Source organism: Scyliorhinus torazame, chromosome 21 (genome assembly GCF_047496885.1).
Source record: "Scyliorhinus torazame isolate Kashiwa2021f chromosome 21, sScyTor2.1, whole genome shotgun sequence".
In the NCBI taxonomy this organism is placed as follows: Eukaryota; Metazoa; Chordata; class Chondrichthyes; order Carcharhiniformes; family Scyliorhinidae; genus Scyliorhinus; species Scyliorhinus torazame.
The window spans coordinates 10,106,769-10,134,351 of NC_092727.1; the positions used below are offsets into that span (position 1 = coordinate 10,106,769).

A 27,583-nucleotide genomic window follows, 5' to 3' on the forward strand; every position below is an offset into this window, starting at 1 on the left:
CATGGTCACTCACCTCACTCACTCACTCACCCCACTCACTCACTCACCCCACTCCCACACCGCCTCGCTCTCCTCACTCACTCGCTCTCCTCGCTACTCTCACTCACTCACTCACCCCACTCCCACACCGCCTCGCTCTCCTCACTCACTCGCTCTCCTCGCTACTCTCACTCACCTCACTCACTCACTCACTCACTCACCCCACTCCCATACCGCCGCTCTCCTCGCTCTCCTCGCTCTCCTCGCTCTCCTCGCTCTCCTCGCTCTCCTCGCTCTCCTCGCTCTCCTCGCTCTCCTCGCTCTCCTCGCTCTCCTCGCTCTCCTCGCTCTCCTCGCTCTCCTCGCTCTCCTCGCTCTCCTCGCTCTCCTCGCTCTCCTCGCTCCCCTCGCTCTCCTCGCTCCCCTCGCTCCCCTCGCTCCCATCTCACTCACACCCCACTCACTCCTCACCACGCTCACTCACTCACTCCTCACCACGTTCACTCACTCACTCACGTTACATGCTCAAGTCTGGGACTGCAACTCAAACCTACAACGTTTTTCGTTCGAGGCAAGATGTCACTTTAAAGAAGGTTAAATGCAGCATTTGGTGTAGTACAGAATTGTATGCAGCGACTAGTTAGGATTTGGAAAGTGCTGTCTGATAGGGTGATGGTTATTGATGAAATAACCGCCTTCAGGGTATTCAATAAGTATATGCGGAGGAAAAGGATTAGAGCGATAAGGGGCAAGGACGTAGGAATGGGACTAACTGGATTGTTCTCTGATAGAGCTGCGGCCGACTCGTTAGTCCTGCCCTCTTTCTATTAATAACTGAAGTTGGAACACAACCACATGTTTCTTGGGATTGGATGATTATTCAAAGAGCTAGTACAGAGATGATGGGCTGCATGACCATCTCCTCTCCTGTAAAATTTTACGGATAGCACAGAAAATGAAGTTAATATTGATATCAAAAGTGTTCAGAAAAAAAAAATCCGAGCCCTTTTTAGAATGACCTGGGGTGAACAATGCAACCCAGTGAAAATAAATATCAAAACGTCAGACCTTTTGTAAAAGTGGTTTCATTTTTCCTTGATCAGTTTACAATGACCACATTTTTAAGTAGATGTCGGCACTGACCAGCTTTAGAGGACTGAAAGAGGGTGGGAGAAAAAGAAGGCGAATACGCAGAAGAAAGGAACTGACCGTATGAATCGGGGAAAGGGCAATTTATGCAAAGCCACAAGAGCAGCTTAACATCAATGCAGGGGAATGTGTAGGTCACTCCCGAAGGCTTTAAAACAAGGAGCTGCTAAGAAATGTACGGCAATGAATAAAATGTTGTAACACTGCCTGCCTCTTGTCATCTGCTAAAATGTAGAGGATGCAATATAACACACCGCTCTGCATTTCACTAAACTCACAGGGTTCGGGATGGGAACGGTGGGGGTGGAGATGAATATTCTGTGTTGCTATAATTAGATGAGTAAACAAAAGCGTCAGATATTACCACTGAGGAAAATTCTTCATTATTAATTGGCAGCGGCATGGTGGAGCAGTGGTTAGCAGTGCTACCTCACACCGCCGGGTCACTATCCGTGTAGAGTTCGCACATTCGCCCCGTGTCTGCATGAGTCACACCCCCACAACCCAAAAGTTGTGCAGGGTAGGTGGATTGACCACGCCAAATTGCCCCTTATTTGGAAATTCTTGAAAAAAATTAGTCAGCAGCAGCTGATTGCTGGATTTAGTTTTGACGGTCATTGCAAATAGTTTTCACGTAGGGGGTCATTTCAAATGTTATATTTTGGAGAAAAAGTGATTATTCTGTTGGTCTGCTCCTGTCATTGTCCAATTTTTGTTTGAAGAGAGTCTTGTGTGTAGCTCCCCCCCCCCCCCCCCCCCCCCACCTTCCCAGCCACCCATTATCGCATTAGTGACTGAGCTTGCCAAAGTAACCCTGGTCTGTGCTTGCAGCCATGCAGACTTCAGGTACGTTGGATAGTGATGGTCAAGATTGGTAAAATTGAACCCATGTGCTTTCTGCTCCCAATTGCTCTCTCTGGAGACCACACCTGGGAAGCATGTTTTGGAAAGTCAAGTGACAATAGCATCTGCCTTGACTGTGATGCCACCTTGGATTGAATAGCTTACTCGTGCTCACAGTCTGGGCTCGTGTGTGAAGGAGGCCCATGAGAGAAGAACATTCAAGGTACTGTGAACCAGCAGAAGACCACATCTCCAGGGTGGAAAGAATGGAAAATGAGATTAAAAACAAATATTAGATAACATCATCCAGCTGTGCCTGTGTCAAGATACGAGACTCTCTCCGAGTCTTAAAAACCTCCCCGAATCATTCTTGAATAGTCTTTCAGACTTGGGATGAATCCCAATGATATTCTTGTCATCTTTGCCACAGATTAAAATCTCCATCTCTCTCCTTGATGCCCTTTTTCCTGAATGTAACTTTGCAATGGTTTACAAATCTCTCTCGGAGGGTGAGATGATGTTATCAACCAGCAAAATAGCCAATTGGAAGCATGGTGACCTGCTTTACCCATGCAAGACTTGTGGATCATCGCCTGCAACAACTGTGCTTCCTGTCCCCTAACATGAGGCCTATTTTCCGATCCCTTTCCAGAAGCCAGCACAGCAAGTAAATGTATTTGTAGGATATGGATATTGCTAACAATGCGTGTATTCAAGATTTTAACTACTGGGACAATGCTTTATTGCTCATCCATGAGATGTCGGAGCAGAATAGGCCATTCAGCCCATTGAGTCTGCTCCGCAATTCAATTAGATCATTAGAACAAAGAACCGTACAGCACAGGAATAGGCCTTCCATCCCTCCAAGCCTGCACTGATCATATGTCCTATCTAGACCAACCGCCTGTAATCCTTCTATACCCTGTGTATCTGCCTCCACCACCTCACTTGGCAGTGCATTCCAGGCCACCACCACCCTCTGTGTAAAAACAATTTCCCTCGCTCACCTCCACTGAACCTTTCCCCCCTCACCTTGAACTTGTGCTTGTCATTTCCGCTCTGGGAAAAAGCTTCCAAACTGTTCACCCTATCTATACCCCTCATTACTGATCTGATACGATAATTCTCAGCTCCACTTTCCTGCCTTATCCCTTGATTCCCTTACTGATTAAAAATCTGTCTGTCTCAGCCTTGAACATAATTAACCCAGCCTCGACAGCCCTCTGCGGTAAAGAATTCCACAGATTCACTACCCTCTGACAGAAGAAATTCCTCCTCATCTCTGTTATAAATGGGCGGCCCCTTACTCTGAGATTATGCCCCCTATTCCTGGACTCTCCCACAAGGGGAAACAGCCTCTCAGCATCTACCCTGTCAAGCCCCCTGAGAATCCTATATGTCTCAATAAGGTCGCCTCTCATTCTTCTAAACTCCAATGAGCATAGGCTCAACCTACTCAACCTCTCCTCATAAGAAAATCCCTCCATAGCCGGATCGACCTAGTGAACCTTCTCTGGACTGCCTCCAATGTCAGTATACATTTCCTTCGATAATGGAAACAAAACTGTTGATAGTATTTCCCTTTAGAAGGTAGTGGTGAGCTGCGTATTTTGAACTATGCCATCAATTTGGTGTCGATACACTCACCGTGCTGTTAAGAAGGAAGTTAAGATAAGACCATAAGATATAGAAGCAGAATTAGGCCACCTGGCCCATCGAGTCTGCTCCGCCATTCAATCATGGCTGATATTTTCTCATCCCCATTCTCCTGCCTTCTCCCCATAACCCCCGATCCCCTTATTAATCAAGAACCTATCTATCTCTGTCTTAAAGACACTCAGTGATTTGGCCTCCACAGCCTCCTGCGGCAAAGAGTTCCACAGATTTACCACCCTCTGGCTGAAGAAATTCCTCCTCATCTCTGTTTTAAAGGATCGTCCCTTTAGTCTGAGATTGTGTCCTCTGGTTCTAGTTTTTCCTACGAGTGGGGACATCCTATCCATGTCCATCTATCCAGGCCTTGCAGTATTCTGTAAGTTTCAATAAAATCCTTCTAAACTCCCAACAAGTACAGTCCCAGAGTCCTCAACTGTTCCTGTTCCAAAGAAGCAGCAGCAGGGATGAGCGTGTGACTTGAAGGTAGTGGTCCTCCAGTGCATTTGCCGCCTCTTGCCCATCCAGATGGTTGAGGTCATGGGATTTTGGAAGTCCAAGCAAAGAAGTCTTGACAAGTTGCTGCAGAGCATCGTGTAGACGGAACACACTGCACTCCTTCAGGAAATGATCTAAGGAGCACCGACCCTGCGAAGCACCCCAAGTACGAAATGCCGGTAATGGTGGAAATCATTGGTTTTTAAAGCAGCTGATGTCATGAATTATGTCAGACAATACCTTTATTTCCACCCATCACTTCAGCCTCGAAGTTGTTGTGTTTTTATTTGTCTCTTTTCAAGACCAGGTACGTTTGGAACCTTCTGAAACCTGAAAAAGAGGCTGAACTGTAAAACTCCAATGATCGTTTTCTCTAGAACTTTGATGACTATAAATTGGCTGCCTTGGCCTAAGTGGTAGAAGTCACCATCCACCTTGATAGAAGTCACCATCCTTCAAAAGTAATCTGCTTTGGGATGTTTGAGATGCAACAAGGCACTGCGTGATGGCAAATCCAATGTTCCGTTTAATCTATCTATTGTTTCTCTTTCCTCCCTCCTTTTCTTTCATAGAATTATCATAGATCATAGAATTTACAGTGCAGAAGGAGGCCATTTGGCCCATCGAGTCTGCACCGGCTCTTTGAAAGAGCACCCTACTCAAGCCCACACCTCCACCCTATCCCCTTAACCCAGTAACCCCACCCAACACTAAGGGCAATTTTGGACACTAAGGGCAATTTAGCATTGCCAGTCCACCTAACCTGCACATCTTTGGACTGTGCGAGGAAACCGGAGCACCCGGAGGAAACCCACGCACACACGGGGAGGATGTGGGGACTCCGCACAGACAGTGACCCAAGCCGGGAATCGAACCTGGGACCCTGGAGCTGTGAAGCAATTGTGCTAACCACTATGCTACCGTGCTGCCCACTTTTTACCGGCTTCAGTTTATATTCTGGAGTTTTGTTTCTCTAACATCATTAAATGTAATAATAGCTGAATTCACCGTAGTGCTGCCGAGTAATGTTTTACATAAAAGAAAAAGAAAGATGTTGCATTTCCAAGGCATCTCTCACAACCTGGGAAAATCCTGAAGTGCTTTACAGCGAATTAGGTATTTTAAACCGTCTCTGCCGTAATGTAGGCACTATAGTAGCCAATCTTCACACAGCAAGCGCCCGCAGTGTGATGATGGCTAGGTAATCTGTCTTCATAATATTGGGTTGGAGGAAATATTGGCCTGAAATAGTGCCCAGGAGATCTGTTACATCAATCTGAGAGCGCAAATGTGCTTCAATAATATCCGCCCATGTTTTTACTCGTTTTATGAACAAACTCTAATCCTCGTACCCCATTCCATTGCATTTGGAATCCAAATTGTTCCCAATGCGAGTAACTCTTGTGATACAATGAGCAAAGCCCAGCATTCCGTGTGTGGATTTGATGAGGTGGTCAGAGAGCCTTCCGTTTTCTCAAGTATCTCCTAATATATATATATATTTTTTTCCTTTTGTTCTCTCCTAGGTGACCACCCGTACGAGTGTGAATTCTGCGGGAGCTGCTTCCGAGACGAGTGCACTCTGAAGAGTCACAAGCGCATTCACACCGGGGAAAAGCCCTACGAGTGCAATGGATGTGGCAAGAAGTTTAGTCTGAAGCACCAGCTGGAAACTCACTACCGGGTTCACACAGGTAAAACCAGCTCGCACAACCTCCGCCTTCCACTTTACGGGCGGGATTCTCCGGTCCGCCAGCTGGGTTTTTCGGCAGAGCGCCATCTGCTGACGGTGAGATTCTAGACTCCCGACGCTTGTCAATGGGATTGCCCATTGTAGCCACCCCACGCCATCGGGAAATACTCTGGCGGGCGTGCGCTGCTGGCGAGAAAAATGAATTGCAACGACCGGAGAATTTCAACCCACGTTTACACTGGCAGTTTAATCTATAGAATGCATGTTAATGAGTGCACAGTCTCAACTCCTTCCATTCACTCCAGTATATAGTATTCCAGTGGGTGAAATGTCCTTGCTCCCAGTATATAGAAGGGAAGGCAGAGGCATAGTGCTTTTGTCACTGGACTAGTAATCGAGAGAGCCAAGATAACACCCCAGGGACCCGGATACAAATCCCACAAGGGCAGATGGTAAAAATTGAAAAATTTAGATTTTATCATAGAATTTACAGTGCAGAAGGAGGCCATTCGGCCCATCGAGTCTGCACCGGCTCTTGGAAAGAGCACCCTACCCAAGGTCAACACCTCCACCCTATCCCCATAACCCAGTAACCCCACCCGACACTAAGGACAATTTATCGTGGCCAATCCACCTAACCTGCACATCTTTGGACTGTGGGAGGAAACCGGAGCACCCGGAGGAAACCCACGCACACACGGGGAGGATGTGCAGACTCCGCACAGACAGTGACCCAAGCCGGAATCGAACCTGGGACCCTGGAGCTGTGAAGCAATTGTGCTATCCACAATGCTACCGTGCATCCCTAATTTAAAAGTCTAATGATGACCATGAAACCATTGTTGATTGTTGTAAAAATCCATCTGGTTCACTAATGCCCTTTTATCTAGTGTGGCCTACATGTGACTCCGGACCCGTAGCAATCTGGTTGACTCTCAACTGCCCACCTGAAATGGCCCAGCGAATCACTCCGTTCAGGGGCAATAAATGCTGGCCCAGCCAGAAATGGCCACATCCCGTGGAAGAATTTAATAAAAATTCACCCATTTACTCCCGGTGCATAGAACCCCAACACCCAAGAGTTCAACTGTTCCCCTTGTCTGTTGAATTCCATTGATCTAAACCCCTTCCCATTCACTTCCAGTCTATGGAATTCCAATCCATCACATCCCATTCACCGCTTGTATGTAGGATTCCAAAGTTTATTTTTCAACCATCAGACCATAAGATGTAGGAGCAGTAACTCTCTTTGTTCAGCCCTGATACTCAGGATTTCAGTAAACTCCTTTCCATTCATAAAATTCTGATAAATTTCACCCTATTCGTGTTTGCTATATCTGAGTCCAATTAATCACTTCTGATTAAATGGCACTCTGATGTAAAAAATCCAATGTAGCGGACCACATGAATGTATTTAAAACGATCTGGACACATTGTTCCCATTTCCCCGCACCTTCGCTGCACAGCATAGTGTCAGCTTTCTCTTAACACACAGATGATTCCTTCCACAGATTGGACTATATTTGGGATCTATGTGCCTTAACATTGTACTCCCTTCTCACGTGAAAGATTAAACTGGCTGCTGCTCGACATTATAAATTACAGTCTCTATTTTGTTTTGTTAAAGGAAAAACTGATTTGAGTCAGGTCATAGAAATCCTAATTGAAGCAGAACATTTCTTGGTAATTTAGTAGTGTGCTTCTCGATGTTTAATTGTGTGATGCTTGTAGGGGGAGGTTGGGAATCAAATGTCGATTTTGCAGTTTGTCAGGCTGGGACTGTTGTAGTTCATATCTGCCCAGTTGCTAATTCTCTGCCATTGGAACGGTGGTCTGGGTAAAAGGATACTTTCCCATGAGGGGGTGGGGGAGAATCTGAAGTTGGGAAAATGCCTAAATTAAAATCAAGTCTCCTACCATGGTACAGGAGTTAAATGATGCATTATATTTAATTAGACCCCCCTCACCCCAATATATTGGCAACTCAACGTTTTCTTTCCTGTTTCTATTCATCAATTCTTTTTCAAACTAATACCTCTGGAGATCTCGCCCCATGCTCACTCGTTCATGTTCACTGTCACTCTCAAGCATTCTCACTCACGGCACTCTCCCAGGCTTGCAATCTCGTGCTTGCTGTTTCACTTGTGCTCACTCTCTCTCCTTTTCTCCTCCTGGTGTAATATTATGAATAATCTGGTATTTTTCGTTCCCTTTGCTGAATTTGGTTAGTTCCTTGGGTTGAGAAGGTGCAGGCCAGAACATTACTCCTTTTTAGAAACCAATCAATCTTGGCTCCTTTTCCTCCCCCGCTCTCCCCCTCCCCCCCCCCCCGAAGTGCACACCCTTCGGGGCGGCATGGTAGGACAGTGGTTAGCACAGTTGCTTCACAGCTCCAGGGTGCCGGGTTCGATTGTCGGCTTGGGTCACTGTCTGGGCGGAGTCTGCACGTTCTCCCCCGTGTTTGCGTGGGTTTCCTCCGGGTGCTCCGGTTTCCTCCCACAGTCCAAAGATGTGCAGGTGGGGTGGATTGGCCGTGCTAAATTGCCCTTCGTTTCCAAAAAGGTTAGGTGGGGATACGGGGATAGGGTGGAGGTGCGGGCTTAAGTGAGGGCTGGTGCAGATGGGCCGGTGGCCTTCCTCTGCACTGTAAATTCTGTAAATTGCTTCTCATTCCCCAATTTTCCTTACGCCAATTAGTCCTGTAACATCTTATGAGTGGGTTTGCCAACCTGTGGAGAGATTGGTCTTGCCAACTTCTCTTGTTCTAAACTTTTCAATTATTGGCCTACTTGTCAGTATCTAATTCACTGAATAAATAGACAAAGTGCAGATTTACTGAATAAATAGACAAAGTGCAGATTTTGATGTTACCCAGAACCTTTAGTTATAGTGGGTTAGATTTTCTGTTAACTCCGAATAATGCTGAGTCAATGTTGAAAGTGAGAGTACGATATTTCGGATTTGGAAAGGAAAGTGATTTAAGGAGAGGTTGAGCAAATCGGACGGTCAGCTTGGGGAAAAGCCGTAAAGGAGTCAACTTTAACACCGTCACATGGGGTGAATTGTGAAGCGTATAGAAGATTGTGCATTCATCTGACTGACGTGTTTGAAATGTTGACAGCTAGATAGAGATGAAACTGAGGAATTGAGAACAAAGGAATGTAATAAAATTAGAGCTAGGGGGCATTCAGGAATTCAGAAATTTATCCAAAAGCTAGTGGAAATGTGGAATCCTCTCTCTCAAAGATTCAGTGCATGCTGGGGAACAATTGGAATGACCAAGGGCGACAGCTTCTTGGTAGGGTTGGGATATTGAGGGATATGGAGCCTGTTGCTAATTGGTGTTTCTCTTTATTTGCTCTGAATATGGCGGTCAATATGGTCGCCTTCCTTAATTCTAATTATGTTTTGCTCTAGAGTCACCAGGTATCTTTCGATACCGCCACAAGGTTCAAACCGAATACTGATCAAAGACTCGATACACCAGTTAGTTAGTTCAAAGACAAATGCTTATTTATTTACACACACAGTTAAATGTACTCATGCACAGACACTACAGACTAAACTATCACTACTGCTAAAGCCAATACTTGGCTTCGGGCGCCCACTCAGTCCGAGGAACAATGGCCGTTGTTCGGTTCTGAGGCTGCTGGGGTGGAACTGGTACGGGATAACAGCTAAGGTCGTCAGTCTGGTAGCGTGTGTTGACCTTGGACTTACTTGTTCTGGTGCAGCTTTTGGGCAGGTCTCTCCTCGGTGAGAGCCGGAGCCAAGAGAAGGATTCTCTCTTGGGGGATCCTTCTTATACCCAAAAGGGGCTTTGTGCGCTTTTGGGCGGGCCTTGAACTTGGTCCCAATTAATTGGGCAGCTTCTCAATCGTTCCTATCGACTTCCTCCAATAAAGGGGTGGGTGCCCTGATTGCTGGGCGTGTCCTAGGTGGCCGTTGGCCTGCTTTGTTCTGGTCTCCTCTGGCGCCGGGGTGTCTGCCTTGGTATTGTTTACTTAAATGTTACTCTTTTGTCCCCGGAGATGGCTCATTAGTATGCTAATGGCTTTGCAGTTTTGGTCTTGTCTGTGACCTGCGGCTCCAATCAACAGACAAACCCTGCACCTGCTTGCTTTCTCAGTATTGTCCATTTTCCCTGCAGTCTTTGCAAAGTGTCCATTTTGTAATCGGGAAGTGGGGTGTAAAGATCAGTGATAATCTAATTGAATGGCTAAACAGGCGCAAGGGGCTGAAAGCTTCCTTCAGTTTCCAATATGTATCTGTTGTCACTGTCCTGATTATTAATGAGTATCTTCCTGGTGATGAGAAATCTGGAGATGTGCCGACATTATTTTGACACATTTCTGTAAGGCTGGTGAGGTTACGCACGTCACCCTTCCGGAGGGAAATCACCCTGACTTGTGATTTTGAGTAAATCCCACTTGACCAGAAGACAGCCCTTGCTGAAGGGAACCAGCAGCAAATAATTCTGCCGCTGTCACCTGGCCATACTGCCTCCATAACTTATCCTAATTGTTTGCTGAAATGAGCCAAAGCTTATGGATGTGCTTTTGTTGCTGATTTATCGACCTGAGCGTGGCAGCACTGAAAGAGCTGACACATTGCAGATCAATTCTATCCTCACCTAATATCATGCACTCTGAATTTCTTCTCTCCCTCCCTCCCTAGCCCCTCCAGCCCAATTGTGATTTCCCCGCTAACCCAGTGCAGAGTAAGGATTGTACTTACACTGTTGTCCTGATTTGTCCAGTGCAGTTCCAAGTGGCCAGCAGACTCGACAACTGAGTCAGAGTGAGGAAGCTCCTTTTTACGATGTGTGAGCATCTCCCAGAACTTGCCCTGCAGCTAATTAATGGGATTCTGATTGGGAGGAAAGTAGCAATCATCATGAATGAATACGTGCAAACGTACGGGTTTTGGGCAGGAGTAGGCCATTCGGCCCTTCAAGCCTGCTTCGCCATCCAATAAGGTCATGGCAGATTTGATTGTAACATCAACCCCATATTCCCACCTATCCCTGAGAATCTTTCACCCCCTTATTCATCAAGAATCAGTCTAACTATGCTTCCACTGCATTCTGAGGAAGGGAGTTTCAAAGACACTCTACCCTCTGAGAGAAAATAAATCTCATCTGTCTTAAACAGTGATCCCCTAGTTCTAGATTCTCCCACGAGAGGAACATCCTCTCCACATCCCCTCAGGGTCTTTATATGTTCCAATCAAGCTGCCTCTTACTCTTCTAAACTCTTGCAAGCTTGCTTGTCCGATCATTCCTCATAAGACAACGCACCCATTCCTGGTATTTGACGAGTAAACTTAAAATAGGTGCATTTAAGGCGAAGTTAGATAAGCGCAGAGAGAAAGATGAAGTCACAAATCCAATATGAAATTCGGGAGAAACACTTTTACCCAGAGGTTAGTGAGGATGTGGAACTCATTACCGTAGGGAGTGGTTGAGATGAACGGACTGATTGTGCAATTAAAGGGAATCTAGATAAACACACAAGGGAGAGAGGAGTAGAAGGATATACTGATGGGAAGATCAAGGCAATAGTAAATGTGATCCCTGCTCCACATTCGGTTAGCTGATCCCAGCGCAGGATATGGAAACCTCAACTGGGCTGGAGGGGCGTGAATGCGCAGAAGGAGGGGTGGCCAGAGAAAAGAAAATTGACAGGCAAATGTATAGCAGGCAAGGATAGAATTGATCTAAATGGTAGATATGCCGATAGTGAGATAAAGTAGGGTGAGAGAGGATTCATCTGGTGCGTGAACCTGTTGGGCTGAACGGGCCGTTTCCACTTCGTGAATTATTTGTAATTCTACGCCAGGTAAACTGAGCAATTGCTGTCCTTGAGAAAGTTGTTACAATCGGTCTGGGAGACCATGACTTGAAAGACAATGATAAATAGAACTTGGTACCAACCAGACACCCAACGCACAGACACCCAGCACACTCATGTCTGTGGATTTCCCAGTGGCATTGGGGTGCCCACAATGGGAAACCCCATTGCCCGGCTGCCTGGACGGAGAATCCCACTGCTGGCGGGGGCGCATCAAACCAGAAAATGGGTGGGGCGGGACGAAGAATTCTGCCCAGCGGTTTTGCCTGTGGAGCAGAGGGTGGGGTGGAACCTTCTCAGTTCTAATTCAATATTTCCTCTGTAGACTGTGTTTCAATTAATGGTTTATAAATCATTTGTCCAACAGTATTTTTGATTTGGGAAATTGGGTTAATAAAAACTTGAGAGAGCCGCTGGATTGATTTGCAACCACCATCTATTGCAATTTATATATTTTCCAGATTTGAACTGTTTATAATTCAAATGCCAGACTTAAATGGCGCAGGTTAATTTGATTATAAATCTGCTGAGATATGGAAGGGTATATGCTGCTTTGATGTGAATGGTATGCAGTAAACTGTTGGCTCTCAAATACCTGTCCATGCCAGTCACTTGCAGCCTGTGCCACACACCTGCGTAACCATTTTAAAAGATGATATTAAATCGTTAATGGGGGAATTGAGGATAAAACTCAGTTCAGTGGAGGGTAAGCTGCCTTGCTAACGTGCATACTCTGCATGTTGATCAAATGGTTTGTGCTACCCTGAAGAATAACTGAAGGACTATGAGAGCAGGGCAGGTAATTGTGATTGGGGCTATTTGCTCGCTTAGTAGGGACGAGGGAGCTGGTGGCATAATGGTATTGTCGGTGGGCTAATAATCCTGAGGCCCCCGACTCATGTTCTGAGAACACCGATTTAAATCCACCACACAATTCGTAAGTCTGGAATTGAAAGCCCCTCTTGGTAACGGCGAACATATCTGGTTCACTGGTATCATTGAGCGAAGGAAATCTGCCGCCCTTACCCAATAACTCTGAACAACTCTTTGAAGTGGCTTCGCAAGCCACCCAGTTCAAGGGCAATTGGGGATGAGCAACAGATACTGGCTCAGCCAGCGAAACTTGTAGCCCAAGAAAGGGGGAAAATAAGTACCATCTCAGACTGGTTGGAGTGAATTTCCTTTATGCATGTTGTAGAGTTTGGATAGGCGATGGTTTGCAGGTAACAGGTGAGAAAAAGACTCAATTTAAGTGGAGTTAAAGGCAGTCTTTAGATATCATAATACAGAGCAGTGGCTAAATGTCTGTCTATGGGATGGAAGGAGGGGAATAAGTGGAGGAAGTGGGGAAATCGGAATGGGTGGATGAGGTGGCTAAAGGAAGGAGAAATGGACAAGAGGGGGGAAGGAGAATGGAATTGGTGGAGGACTCTGGGTATTGTTGCTCATGGTCTTCAATGGAAAATAAAGGATGTTTTGGCCTTTAAAGGGTTCACTTGTCTTTTTTCTTTCACAGGTGAAAAGCCCTTTGAGTGTAAACTGTGCCATCAACGGTCCCGAGACTACTCCGCGATGATCAAGCACCTGCGCACCCATAATGGAGCCTCTCCCTACCAGTGCACAATATGTTTGGATTACTGCCCCAGCCTCTCTGCTATGCAAAAGCACATGAAAAACCACAAGCCTGAGGACATCCCGCCAGATTGGAGAATAGAGAAAACCTATCTCTATCTATGCTATGTCTAATCGTAACACCGAGGGGGGGGGAAAGAACAACAGTGCTGTGAACATGGGGAAGAAAATTAAATTTTTACATTTTTTTCTTTGGAACCATTTTCTGTGTTATGAACAGTGTGCTTGAAATTACCTCGTGTTGTATGACCTTGTTCAGCTAATGATATATCTTGTTCCCCCCGCCCCCCTGCCGCATTCCCCGTCCATCCCATGTGCATGTCCTCCTTTTGTGTACAAGCTTGAGTTATTTAAGAAGAACGTCACAAAACGTGATGGGCAGCAGAAAAAGTTTAAGTACTTAAGAGACTGTAAAGTGCCACAGGAGAGGAAGCTGTTTGTTTTTGAGATTGTACCTACGTGTGGTCATTACCAAAATTGTGTTGTTTTTCCTTTAAAAGAAAAAAAAAAATGACCCTGCCCGGTCAGGCAAGGTCAAAACGTATTCTGAAAGCTACCTCTTTTTTAAAACTTTTTTTTTTGGGCAAATTACTAAAGCACAGTTTGCAGTATTTTGTGTTTTTCGTTGTCGCCGCAACTGTACATCTCACGCTTGTACCGTCCGCTGCATTTGTTTTAGTAAGGTGACAGCACCTATATGTAAAGGCGGGGTGGGGGGTGGTTAGGGAACGTAGCTGTAGTTAGGAGAGTTGGGGGGGGGTGGAGAGGGCTTTAAAAAAAATTTAAAAATCACAGGAGCAATGGGGGGGGGAATAAATGGGATAATGCTGTACGCAGACGTTTCTTATCGTCCAGCGGTGAAAAGGGAATTTGGGGGTGCCTTAAAATGGAAAGAGTGTAGTCCTCTAGTAGAAATGGCGACAGTTGGTGGTTTAGCTTCTAAAGTGAGATAAAAAGGAAAAAGTGTTAAGTTTGCGTTATGAGAACAGCTAATGTAGTTTTTGCTAAAATGTGAAGACAAGAGAAAGGAATGACTCTGGGCAGAATCTCGTTTGTGTGAGAGAGACTGAGATCGATGAATGTGTGCGCAAAGAAGGATTTTAGTAAAAGATATTACTACATTGGGAATGGAGTGGGTATAATACCTTAAACCTTGGGGCTGAGGAAACGCTCTGTGAAATTCAGACAAAATTGATCAGACATTAACAAAATTGTGATATTTTTGTAATATTTGTCAACCCTGTCACATTTGTAGATTGTGATAGCCTCCAGCCTTTTCTGCCTCTGTGATGTGAAATATGATTTTTTTTTTCTTTTGTGAATGTGTGAGAATTCAGTGTCGTTGTTTCCCAATGTTATTCCATGCATTTAGCACTAAATCAAAAAAACAACAGCAAGTTACTTTGTGATATAAGCTCGAGTTATTAATTCAACCAGGCAGTACATTGAATACACAGGCCAAGAGAGGGGAACATCCTGTTGCCGAGCAACAAAGGACAATTCCTACAGGCAAAGGATAAGTATCTTATTGCATCTGACTGAGGGACCTTTTGACTTGGCTAGGATTCACTGGCCAGAAAGATTATCCCTTTAACTGTCGATTGATCCCTTTCCCGCTCCCTCTTCCTCTCCCTTTCCCGCTCCCTCTTCCGCTCCCTTTCCCGCTCCCTCTTCCTCTCCCTTTCCCGCTCCCTCTTCCTCTCCCTTTCCCGCTCCCTCTTCCTCTCCCTTTCCCCCTCCCTTTCCCGCTCCCTCTTTCCCTCCCTTTCCCGCTCCCTCTTTCCCTCCCTTTCCCGCTCCCTCTTTCCCTCCCTTTCCCGCTCCCTCTTTCCCTCCCTTTCCCCCTCCCACTTTTCCTCCCTTTTCCGCTCCCTCTTCCCCGCCCTTTCCCCCTCCCCCTTTCCCCCTCCCCCTTTCGCTCCCTTTCCCGCTCCCTCTTTCCCTCCCTTTCCCGCTCCCTCTTTCCCTCCCTTTCCCGCTCCCTCTTTCCCTCCCTTTCCCGCTCCCTCTTCCCCTCCCTTTCCTCGCTCCCCCTTCCCCTCCCTTTCCCACCCCCTCTTCCCCTCCCTTTCCCGCCCCCTCTTCCCCTCCCTTTCCCGCCCCCTCTTCCCCTCCCTTTCCCACCCCCTCTTCCCCTCCCTTTCCCGCTCCCTCTTCCCCTCCCTTTCCCGCTCCCTCTTCCCCTCCCTTTCCCGCTCCCTCTTCCCCTCCCTTTCCCGCTCCCTCTTCCCCTCCCTTTCCCACTCCCTCTTCCCCCCCCCCTTTCCCGCTCCCTCTTCCCCTCCCTTTCCCGCTCCCTCTTCCCCTCCCTTTCCCGCTCCCTCTTCCCCTCCCTTTCCCGCTCCCTCTTCCCCTCCCTTTCCCGCTCCCTCTTCCCCTCCCTTTCCCGCTTCCTCTTCCCCTTCCTTTCCCGCTCCCTCTTCCCCTCCCTTTCCCGCTCCCTCTTCCCCTCCCTTTCCCGCTCCCTCTTCCCCTCCCTTTCTCGCCCCTTTCCCGCTCCCTCTTCCCCTCCCTTTCCCGCTCCCTCTTTCCCTCCCTTTCCCGCTCCCTCTTTCCCTCCATTCCCCATTACCTTCCTGTTCCTGTCCCTCTTCCCTACCCCCCTTCCTCCACTTTCCCCAACCTATAAAGTGGTTTGTGAAATGCACTTCAATCCTTATTAAGGGAATATTGCAGACTATTTGTCACCTGAGCTTGGAGGGTGGGGAAGTCAGCAAAATGCTTGGACAACAGGTTGAGCTTCCTTACTGAGAAGTCCTCTGCCCAATTATAGCACTTCTGCTATTGAAGATAGTTGGATATAGTATATGTTGGAAACCAAACCCTGCTGTTTGCTTCCAGGCACATGGCTAATAAGTTCAAAGTCGAAAGATACAAATGGAAGGTGGTGATGCTGCCCAATTGTTCATTTAAAAAAAAACTTAATTCAACTGGAACTCCATTTGGTTAACCATACAAATATGGTGACTGGCGCTTTTTAGGAAATGCGGCCCTTATTTTTCTTGAAGTTGGACTATACAGCTGCAATTCAGGTGAGGCAGTCCCATGGTGAGCTCCATGTTGAAAGTTACCATGGGATTGATCTGCACATCAGAAAGCAAACCTAATTGGCATTGGTAGAAAACACTATGGAAACAATGCCTGAGTTTCTGCATAGCTAGCTGAAGTATCTTGTTCATGGAATCACCAGCACTTGCAATTTGAGGCTGTGGTTCAGTTGGTGGGCTGCTAATGGCCTCGTAATAGAGGTGTCCTCTTGTTTTTCATTGAGGGGCCTGGATGATGTAAATGAAGCTCCAAAGGTTTGGCTGCATAGCTTTCATCTCGGAGGTTTGACCAAAGAAATTTGTGGAAAAGAAAACCAGTTTTCCCGCCAGCTCCAACAGTAACGTGGAGACTTATTCTGGCATTTCATCTATTTTACTTCACTGCCAAGGCTGTGGTGGTATTTTGTTTAAAAACTCTTGTTAGAGGAGGCAAGTGAACCAAATATACAATACAAAATAGAAACCTGCATCTGGGATAATGCCTGACTTTGATCAGGGCCATGCACTACTGCATAATAACAACGTAGTCTGTGCTCAGCACTTTTCTTTATATCAGCACAAATAAAGAATGTCATTGAAGATATCAGATTCTTATTCCCAGAAAGGGGATCCTAATTCTCCCTTCAGGACCAGATGGAATTGGACACGGGCTGAAGCTGCATTCAACTCCAGCTGTGTGCTGATGATGTGAAAGGCTCCTGCCCCGTTGCCCGTAGAGGTCCACCTTGAATAATCTCAATTCAGTGGGCATGAGCTCACCGAACAAATCTGCTTTTAATCGTTCAGATGCCCACTGGGTGCAGCGTTCCTCTTGAGATTGAGCTTGTATATTGTTGATGCGTGCAGTTCTTGACCTGTGTTAGTGCCGAATGACAGCCTTTGAAACCTGGTTAGTGTCTGGTATGAACTTTCGCACAGGCATGCAAGGGTAGCCATTGACCTAGGTTAGTTTTGTGTTGGTGACCTTTGACCTGGAAGTACCTGATGTTGCCACCCTTCAATAGGGAAGTGGTCAATTCTTGCTACCCCTCCAACTCCCTCACTTGTGTATAATTCCCTGCATCATCAAGAACAAGCATTCTCCATCTTTTCCTTAAAGTAAAAGATGGTATTGAGTACGAGTGAAACTTTGATTTAATCTGATGTGAGTGAAGTGAAATTTAAGAGTCCATTAATGTGGTTTAAATTGAATTGGATTTGTCTATAATTAAAATGTTAAGTGAGAATTAAGCTGTGCAGCCAAGCTGAGCTCCAACAAATCTTGAACCATTCACTTTTATTCTTCTTCTGTTATGCACATTAATGAAGCAAGGATTTACTTTGGAAAACACTTTATTGGAGTCACTCGCATCAGTTTTTAGACTGTAGCTGAAGCTGGGCTTTAATGGATCTAACTTGGCAGTTCTTGACCTAATGAGCAGGAAATGGAGATCTTTAATGAGGAGGTTAGATTTAGGGCAAACTAACAATAGTCAACCTGGAGTCAATGACTTCCATTCATTTGTTTAACCCTTAGCTGATGCCAAGAATCCCTGTTCTTTTTGACAAGACTGTACCAACAAGAACTTCCAAAAATTGATTTTCCTCAAAATTAAGTGTTTTCTTTTCACAGTATTTGCATCAAATGTATTGAGCTATAAATTGGTGTGTGTTTTGCCTTTTTCTTGGGTGCAAAATCATACAAATTTAAATATAGATCTGGAATAGTGAAGTTCTCCTGTGGTTCATTGGAACTCACACGGCCCCCTTTTTTTGGGACACTTTTAACACTGGAAATAAGTGATACACCTATCTTGCTTATTCAAGAGGCCGAAAGAATGTTAAAGGACTACTCTTAGAAATTAGTCATGTGTTAGTCACCTATCCACAATCTTTTGGGCCTTTTCTGCTCAATTCTTCAATGGGACATGGTGGTCGTTGAAGTACTTAAAATGTCTTTTTTTTTTCACCCTTCAGTACCATTCGTCAGTCAAAAATCTATCCAGGACTTGACCTGACAGCCATTGTCAGCGAGGGGGTTGACACAAAATTGACCTGTCCCATCAGGATAACCATTTAAATCACATTTCGGGCTCCATTTCTATCAAACCTCGATCCCCTTTGGTGCTGAAGTAATTTTTAATCTCATTTTATCCAGAGAATACACCTTCAAGAGTCTGTTTCACTGTTGGTTAGTTAATCTATGAGCAGTCAATTTATAAACTCAAAGTAGGTGTAGTTCATTTGAGTTTACTAGTTAGTGCTTTTTGTTACAATTTAAAGAATTGTTCATTACTTTACTCCCTTCCTAATGGTGACACCTTTCATCACTACTGCCACTTTAAGGATGCACCTGTTCAGGCTATAGGATTCCTATGGTTCATCATTAATGCTGGGCCATGATAAACTGAGAGACGATACATTCCTCCAGGGCAAGACAAGTCTTGCCAATGGACCTTCCACCAGTGAGGTGGAAGCGATCCCTCCTATAAACCAGCATGAAGGCGAATGGAGTTGACATGTCTGCTCAGAGATCTAGTGCTCCATACCTCCTACTGTTGGGTACAGATCATTGGGCGGTTTTTGATAATCAAGCATTTCCATATTGTTACTCAGTTTACAGAAACCCATCACAGTGAGGAGGTGAATTGTTCATTCAACATCCACTTGGAACTGTGAAACATGCCCAAAAGTGCCACAAATGATTTCAGTCTGGAGACCGATATTGTGAGCTGTTTAACACTAGTGTGTAGAGCATTTCCGTCACAGTTGGTGATATCAGATTGAGGTGAAGGTTAATTTTTTTAAAATGCCACCTTGTTGGGTAGACTTTTTTTTGTTTAAAACTAGACTTTCTGTTGCGTACCACAAAGGTTTGGGTAAAAATGACGAATTTCTTTATGGAGCAACTTAAGAGGGGTGGGGGGAAGTTTCACTGAGTGCCAGGGAAATGGATAGTGCACATTTATTCCCACATTCAACTCTTGTGGTGCCAGTCAATACAGGAGAGGCGCCCTGTATGAGAGAAGCTGAATCAGTGGCAACATTGCACGGCCAGTGACTATTTTGATTTAGTGCAAAACATGCATAGTAACACATGGTATGTGATGTTTATGATGGTGTGCCTAAACTGTCTACGGTTTTTTTTTTTTCTTGAACAATTTTATTTTTTTAATAAATCAGGCTTTGAACTCCTACTGCAGTCAAGTGCAAATGTTGCATAGGTTTTGTTAAGAGAAGCTGTTCCATGCTTTGTGCTTTGTTTTCGGAAAGTGTGTTTTGAAAAAAATAAGAAATCCTGCATCCATTATCCTTTTGGGGTTTGCTTCTTGTGCATTGTGCCAGTTTGAGATGGTGAAGACTTGTATTATTGCAGAAAGAGCCATCATGTCCGTATATATACACATATATATAAATAGATATATATTTAGCACTGAGGACTGCCTTTGGACCAAGTGTATTCATGGCAATCAGCCATTTGTTTCGTTTTGACTTGTGACAACGCATGTGCCAGTCTAATTGCTTTCTATTACATTTTTTAATATAAAAAAAGTGTTCTATTATTTTTTTCTTTTTTTGAATTAACGTTATGGTTGAGTCTACCTCAGCACCTGTTGGCCTACATTTGGAAGGTGCCATTTTCTTTTTTGTTCACGAATTTTAAAAATTTCTTTGTCGTGTTTTTTTTTTTTGTTGTTGTTGCCTTGTTTGAATGAGAAACTGTGTTTGGACTTGTGACTGCGGGTCCTGTCCTCATCGGCGCAAAAGGAAATTGCAACCTTGTGTGCGTGCCCCATCCACATTGTGATGTAATTACCCGAGCTTAATCGCCGCCTCATCCTGTGTGGGTTTTTTTTCACTGCTTTGTCATTTTACTTTTTCAGTGTTCTGATGGGGGAAATTTAAAAAAAAAAAGAGAAATGCTGCAGGTTATTTTTCTTCATGTGTCACTAAGTGAAGTTTGTGCCTTCAATAGCGAAAGAGAATATTTTTTACATCCTACTAACAGTAGATTTTTTGTAGTGAACATTTTTTGTATTTTATTTATAAGTCACGTAAATAAAAAAAAAGAAGGAATAACCAGTGTTTCAGTCGTATAACTTGACTCTGCAGTTAGAAAAAAATAAATAAATGATGAAATGCACTTCAACTGTGTCTTGTTCACTCTTTGCAGAATAGCAATCCCACCGTAAGAACGGGAAGCTGGAGTTAGGCGGTTTGACCTACAGAGTCTGCCCTACCATTCAACAGGACACTGGTTGATTTTGTGCCTGATCAACTCCACCTTTCTAGACTATCCGCATGTCCCTTAAATCCCTGAGTACTCAAAAATCTATCGATCGCTGCCTTGAGTATAATACCAACTTGTCAATGGAGTGGTCCCTACAAGACTGCAAGATAGATCTTTCTCCTGTCACTCTGTTCCATTGACACCATCAGTAACTCCCCAAATTCCATCAGGAAATATTTTATTTTCTATCACGGGACAAATAATAAATAATGTAGTTGGAGGTGTTCTGAGCTGCTCACTTTCAGAACCGAGGCTCAATGCTCTTTATGAGAATGAACACTACAATCCCATCATTAACCCCAGTTGGCATGTTGCACTTTCCATCTAAGTCCTTGAGCTGAATCGGTGCAGGATAAAAGATTAAAAGTCTTCCGTTGCTGCCTCCTGAAAATGCTCCACATGAAATGTGTCCAACAGCCTCCAGCCACGTGGCAGAACTGCCCTTGACATGGAAGTAGTCTACTCATCTCACATGAAGAGGCTACAGAGGTGGCTACCACATCCCTGCTTTTCTTTGTCCCCCCAGCCACTGTGCATCTCTTCCTCCTTCTAAGATGCTCATTAGAATCTACCTCTAACAAAGCTTTTGGTCAACAATATTAATGTCTCCTAATGCGGTTCGGTATGCTGTTTGACAATGCTCATGTGAAGTACCTTTGGTTATCAGAGGTTAGTCATATAGTCAATGGAAAATGCAGCAGCAGATGATCCTCTTGTGAGATTGGGCATGAGATTTATTCTTGGGACAGTGTAGAGGGAGCTTAACTCTGCACCTAACCTGTGCTTTATTCTCATGGGATGTGGGGATTACTGAGCATTTGTTGCCCATTCCAATTTGCCCTTGAACTGAGCGGTTTGCTGGACCAGTGAATCTGGAGTCACATATAGGCGGACTGGTAAGGAAAGCCGATTTCCTTCCTTAATGGGACATTGGTGAACCATTCTTTCATGGTCACCATTATTGAGACTAGCTTTCAATTCCAGATTTGATTAATTAATTGAATTTAAATTCCACCAGCTGCCTTGGTGGGAATCGAACCCGGGTCCCCAGGTCATTAGAGCGCCTTTTTGGATTACTAATCCAGTGATATTACCACTATGTCACGGTGTTCCTGTCTCGCCCTGGAAGTGTTTGATGGGGCAGTTTAACTCTGTACCTAATCTATAGGGTACCTGTCTTGGTGCCTTTGGGGCGGAGTAGAGGGTGCTTAAATCTGTATCACAGTGTGCTGAAAGTGTACAGCATCTGGCCTGTGAATGGTTGAGGCTGTAATTGGGTCCCTGAAATGAAAAGCCACTCCATTCACTAGAATTAACATTATTAGCATTAAAATGCCACCAAATAAATGAATTACAGACTATCCTTAGCTGTTCAATAATTGACAACAGATTCACATCCCCCTTAGATAATTGAACTAAGGACTTGTGGACCCAACATTCAGACAGAACGATTTGTGTTCCAATCCTTCTGTAGACCACGGGCTGGATTCTCTGTTTTGGAGACTTAAGTCCCTGGCGGATACCCCATTTTGCTGGGGGCTAGCAGGGAGGCAGCGTAGAGCTCGCAGCTCCAGCTGCCAATACGGCTCTGAGCATTGCCGGGTCTGTGGCCGCGCATGCACATGGTGGCGGCCTGCAGTAGCCGCGCCGTGCAACATGGCGGACGCAGCCCACGGACATGGACCACAAAAATAGTGCCCCCCCACTTCGGCCGCTCGTGCGCCCTGGACTGCCCACCTACAGTGCCTCCAGCCCCGAATGAAGCCCCCCCCCCCCCCTCTCCCTCCCGCGGATCGGCCCTCCCCGGACTGGGTCAGGCAGCCGCCCCCGAACGGTGTGAGCACACGTAACCCGCGCCGTCGGGAACTCGGCCGGTCGGGAACGGAGCATCGCGGGGGTGAGCCTCGGGCAATGGCCTGAGGCCGTGGATACTTGAGTACGCCGCTTTTCGGGGGGCGGAGAATACGAAATCGGCGCCGCTCCCAACATTGGCGTCAAAACGGATTCTCCGCACTATTTCAGTGTTGGAGAGTGGAGAATCCAGCCCCATCTTTTTGTTCCACCCCCCCCCCACTGACCTCCACAAGTAAGAGTCTCTTTATTTATCTATAATACCTCCCTCGGCCATCTGCCCGGTAAAAATGTACAAAATATGAAATTAAAATATCAATTGAATGATTATATGTTTGATAGTGATGCAGTGCGCTAATTGTGACTGTATAGAACAATTGTATTACTTTGCATCACAATACTTTTCCCATCACTAGCCCCATGACTGTAATGTTGGTAAGGCCTGATTAACTACACATCACGCCATTCTGTTCTTCTGCACATCATTGTGATGTCCTCGTTTTAAATTCACTACAACCTGTAATGGAATATTAATGAAAGACCAGAACACGCGCGCACAACTTTTTCCTAGCTTTTATGCTTTTTCGTTCCCTCCCTCCCTCCCTCCCTGGCATACTTTGAGCCAATCTTGTCTTCTCCTCTATTTAAAAAGCGCATTTCCCCTATTTTACATAGTGTTTCTTTTCGAGCTATGTTTAACATGGACAGCATTATGCAAATCCAAATTCAGAAAGCCGCCTTTCCACCTCGCTCAGTTTTTCCCCACGCACTTCTCTCAACTCGATCCGTTAAAATTTGAGCTCCAGGGTTAAGTTAAAGCCATGTGAAATTAGCAGATCTAAATGACCTCCAATCACATCTGTTTGACCCTTCACCCGTTACTCAGTGAGGTTTGTACATCACTGAAACAGGTCACCCAGAAAGATGACACGATGCTTGTCACTCGCTTAGACATAGACAGCAACGAAACCACAGCTTCCTGTCTGTTTGAGGGACTTGCCTCCATGCTTCTCCAATTCATAGTCTTTAGGCGTCTGGGCCCATGCACTCAACTGTGACACAATTCGAGATTCTCAGTTCTGTATTACTTGTGAGAATCTGTTTCTCGCTAAACCATACAACCCCTTCCAAAAACAACTGCGAAAACCTTCCCATTCAAATAATGTGTTTTAACCTGAAACTCCTCCCATTGCCTTCTGGCTTGACTATTCCAACATTCTCTGTGGCATCTCCGAGTCCATCCCCTATAAACTCGAGCTCATCAAAACCTCTTGCTGATATTCTTAAAATATTTTTAGTAATTTTCATTTACAACAAACACTACATCAAACAACCCAGAAAGTGGATATCAAAGAACAATACAGCACAGGAACAGGCCCTTTGGCCCTCCAAGCTTGTACCTGTTATGATACCAACCTTTGCCTCAACCCGCAGCACTCCCTGGTGCCAGATTCCTCTATACCCATCCTATCCATTTGTTTGTCAAGATGCTTTTTGAACGCCGTCAACGTAACTACTTCCACACCTCCCCTGGCAACGCATTCCAGGCACTCGCCACCCTCCTGCGTAAAAACACTGCCTCGCACATCCCCTCTAAACTTTGCCCCATAGACCTTAAACCTATGCCCCCTGGTGACTGACCCCTCCACCCTGGGAAAGAGTGCCTGCCCATCCACTCTATCCATGCCCCTCATAATCTTGTAGACCTCTATCAGGTCACCCCTCAACCTCCGTCATTCTAATGAAACAGTCCGAGTCTGTTCAGCCTCTCCGCATAGCTAACACCCTCCAGACCAGGCAACATCCTGGTAAACCTCCTCTGCATCCTCTGTAAAGCCTCCACGTCCTTCTGGTAGTATGACGACCTGAATTGTGCGCAATATTCCAAGTGAGGCCTTACCAAGATTCTATACAACTTAGCATGACTTGCCAGTTTTTATACTCGACGCCCTGTCGAATGAAGGCAAGCATTCCCTACGCTTTCACGTAAAAATTAAAAGAAGAAACACACAATTGATCATATAAATCCCATCCAAAGAAAGACAAAAATAACAATGATAACCACCTCGCCCCCCGCCCTCCTCTTTTTAACAGCTGATGATGACTAACTCCTTAAAGTAGGAAATGAATTGCTGCCACCTCAGGTAGAACACTCCACCAATCCCCTAAAAGTGTACTTGACCTTTCCAAATATAAAAATTCCATGAGTCACCCAACCAGGCCGAGGCACTGGGCAGAGCGGAAGATCTCCACCCCAGCAGAACTCTCGTCCGGGCTATCAATGAGGCAAAGGCACGAATGTCCGCTTTCACCCCGGCCTGCCGTCCGGGCGAGTCCCAACACCCCAAAAATGGCCACCCAAGGACAAAGCGCCAGATAAATGTCAAGAATCGCCGACATGGTGCAAAAGAAGGAGACCCCAAAACGTGCCATCCTTGGACATGACCAGAACATGTGGGTGTGGTGAGCAGGCTCACAAAAGCATCACTCACACTTGCCCTCCACTCCCACGAAGAACCCACTCATTTTCATAGAATTTACAGTGCAGAAGGAGGCCATTCGGCCCATCGAGTCTGCACCGGCTCTTGGAAAGAGCACCCTACCCAAGGCTACACCTCCACCCTATCCCCATAACCAAGTAATCCCACCCAACACTAAGGACAATTTTGGACACTAAGGGCAATTTATCATGGCCAATCCACCTACCCTGCACATCTTTGGACTGTGGGAGGAAACCGGAGCACCCAGAGGAAACCCACGCACACTCGGGGAGGATGTGCAGACTCCGCACACACAGTGACCCAAGCCGGAATCGAACCTGGGACCCTGGAGCTGTGAAGCAATTGTGCTAACCACAATGCTACCGTGCTGCCCCATCTAGTTAGGTGAGTCCCATGTACTACCTCGAGCTGAATCAAGCTGAGCCTCATGCAGGAGGAAGTGGACAGAGGGTCTCACCGTTCTTATCCAAAATCTAGCCCCCTTCCCATCTCACTCTCACCCGGGACAGCGAGACAGCTTCCATTGACATGATCTGCCCATATATATTTGAAATGGTTCTCTCCACCGCCCCCCGTCCCCCGACCCCACCAGCAAAAGGAGCCTCCCCCCAACAGGGAGGGTTGCGGCGCTGAAGGAGATGTAGGACAAGCTTTCCAGATAAAATTACGTAACTGGAAGTAGCGGAACAAGGGCGCCGCTGACTGTTGAAATTTCACCCAGAGCTCCTCCAAACTACCAAACCGTCCCTCTATGAACAGATCCCCAAAATACCCGAGGCCCTTTTCCTCCCCACGACTTAAACGTTGCATCCAAACCCAACAGCACAAACAAATGGTTGCCTTCGCTCGGAGCCAACAATGACATGGCGATCAGCTTGGAATGATGTCTAAACTGCGTCCATATCCTTAGAGTAGAGATCACCGGGTTAGAGGAATAGCTCGCTGGGGGAACGGGAGCAAAACCGTTACCAAAGCCCGTAAACTGAGCCCTTACATGAACTCGCGTCCGTCTGCCCCCATTTGGAAGTTTACTCCCCCCGACCCCCAACCACCCCAGTGCCTCGATATTGGCTACCCAATAATAAAAGGGCAAATTAGGTAACGTCAGTACCCCCGACTGCCGGTCCCTCTAAAGTAATACCCTATGACTTCTTGGTAACATACCCACCCAAATAAAAGAGATGACTAACTTGTTAACCTTGGCAAAGAAAGTCTTAGCATGGAAAACAGGGAGACATTGAAACAGAAATAGAAACATTGGAAGAATGTTCATCTTGACAGTCTGGACTCTGCCTGCCAAGGACAGCGGAAAGTTTTCCCATTTCCATGATTCGGACCTCACCCTACTCGCCAGAGTTGTATCGTTTAACCTATGAAATATAGGCCAATCACAGGGCACTCGGATACCCAGCTACCTCTGGCAAGACAAAAAATCAATACTCCCAGATTGGTTCCCCTTCCTGGGGATCAACCGGAAAATATTCACTCTTCTCCAGGTTCAATTCATACCCAGAAAAGGAGCGGAAGCTCCTCAGTACCTTCATTATTTCATCCATAGAGGAAACTGGATCATAACATACAAAAGCAGGTCATCAGAAACACCCCATGATGCCTCCCCCTTCCCGCCTTATCCCCCTCCATTCACCCAGAGACCTCAGCGCTCTAGCCAAAGGTTCTATCGCTAACACGAACAGGATCGGCGACAATGGGCACCCCTGCTTTGTACCCCTACTCAGTAGAAAATACCCTGAACTGGACATATTAGTGCATACATTGAGATGTAGGGGCTCTATACACTAGCCGAACCCATGAAATGAACTTCTGCCCAAATCCAAGCACCTCAGAAACCTATTCCCACTCCACTCGCTTGAAGGTTTTCTCAGCACCCATAGATATAATCGCCTCTGGTTCAGGGCTGGAGAGGACAACATTCAGCACCCGCCGTATATTAGCCAACAACTTCTGCCCCTTCACAATGCCTGTCTGGTCTTCTGCAATTACCTCCGGGATGCAGACTTCCAAACACGTCCACGTTTAAGAGTCAGATAGGCCTATACGATCCACATTCTGTGGGGTTCTTATCCTTTTTCAGAATGAGGGCGATAGAGGCCTGCAAAAGTGCATTGAGTAATGATCCATGAGCTAAAGAATCATTGAACATATCTACTATCAATGGCATCCACTGGCCCACAAACGTCTCATAAAATTTGATGGGAAACCCATCTGGGCCGGGGGCCTTGCCTGTCTGCATCAGCCCAATGCCCTTTAGTACATTCCCAGGGCTTAACAGGGTCTCTAACTCCTCCCTTCTCTCTCTCTTCACCACTGGGAAGGGCAACCCATCTAGGAACTCCAACATGTCTGATCCACTCCCCAGGGGCTCTGACCAATAGAAATCCCTGTAAAAAACTTCAAATGCTGCAAAGACTTTCCTCAGAGCAAACGCCTAGCTGCCGCCCGAGCCCTTAATCTGTACAATCTCCTGGGATGCCTCCTGCTGCCTCAGCTAGTGACTCAAAAGATGGCCTGCCTTCTCCCTGTACTCATAAACCACCCCTCTCGGGGGTCGCAGGTGGCCCACTGCCTTCCCCGTGGACACCAGATTAAACTGCATT

The 27,583-nt window shown here is 45.9% G+C and overlaps 1 protein-coding gene across 4 annotated transcripts in view; it reads left to right on the plus strand.

Moving 5' to 3' along the window:
• The window catches only part of zbtb16a (zinc finger and BTB domain containing 16a), a 280,798-nt gene extending 260,323 nt beyond the window's left edge, over positions 1-20,475 (plus strand). For all 4 annotated transcript variants that reach the window (XM_072486482.1, XM_072486483.1, XM_072486480.1 and 1 more), the window contains exons 6-7: positions 5,649-5,816; positions 13,184-20,475. In XM_072486482.1, the coding sequence (XP_072342583.1) occupies positions 5,649-5,816; positions 13,184-13,413 (398 nt within the window). In that variant the 3' untranslated portion in view covers positions 13,414-20,475. The remainder of the gene's footprint in view (positions 1-5,648; positions 5,817-13,183) is intronic.
• Positions 20,476-27,583: the final 7,108 nt, after the last annotated feature.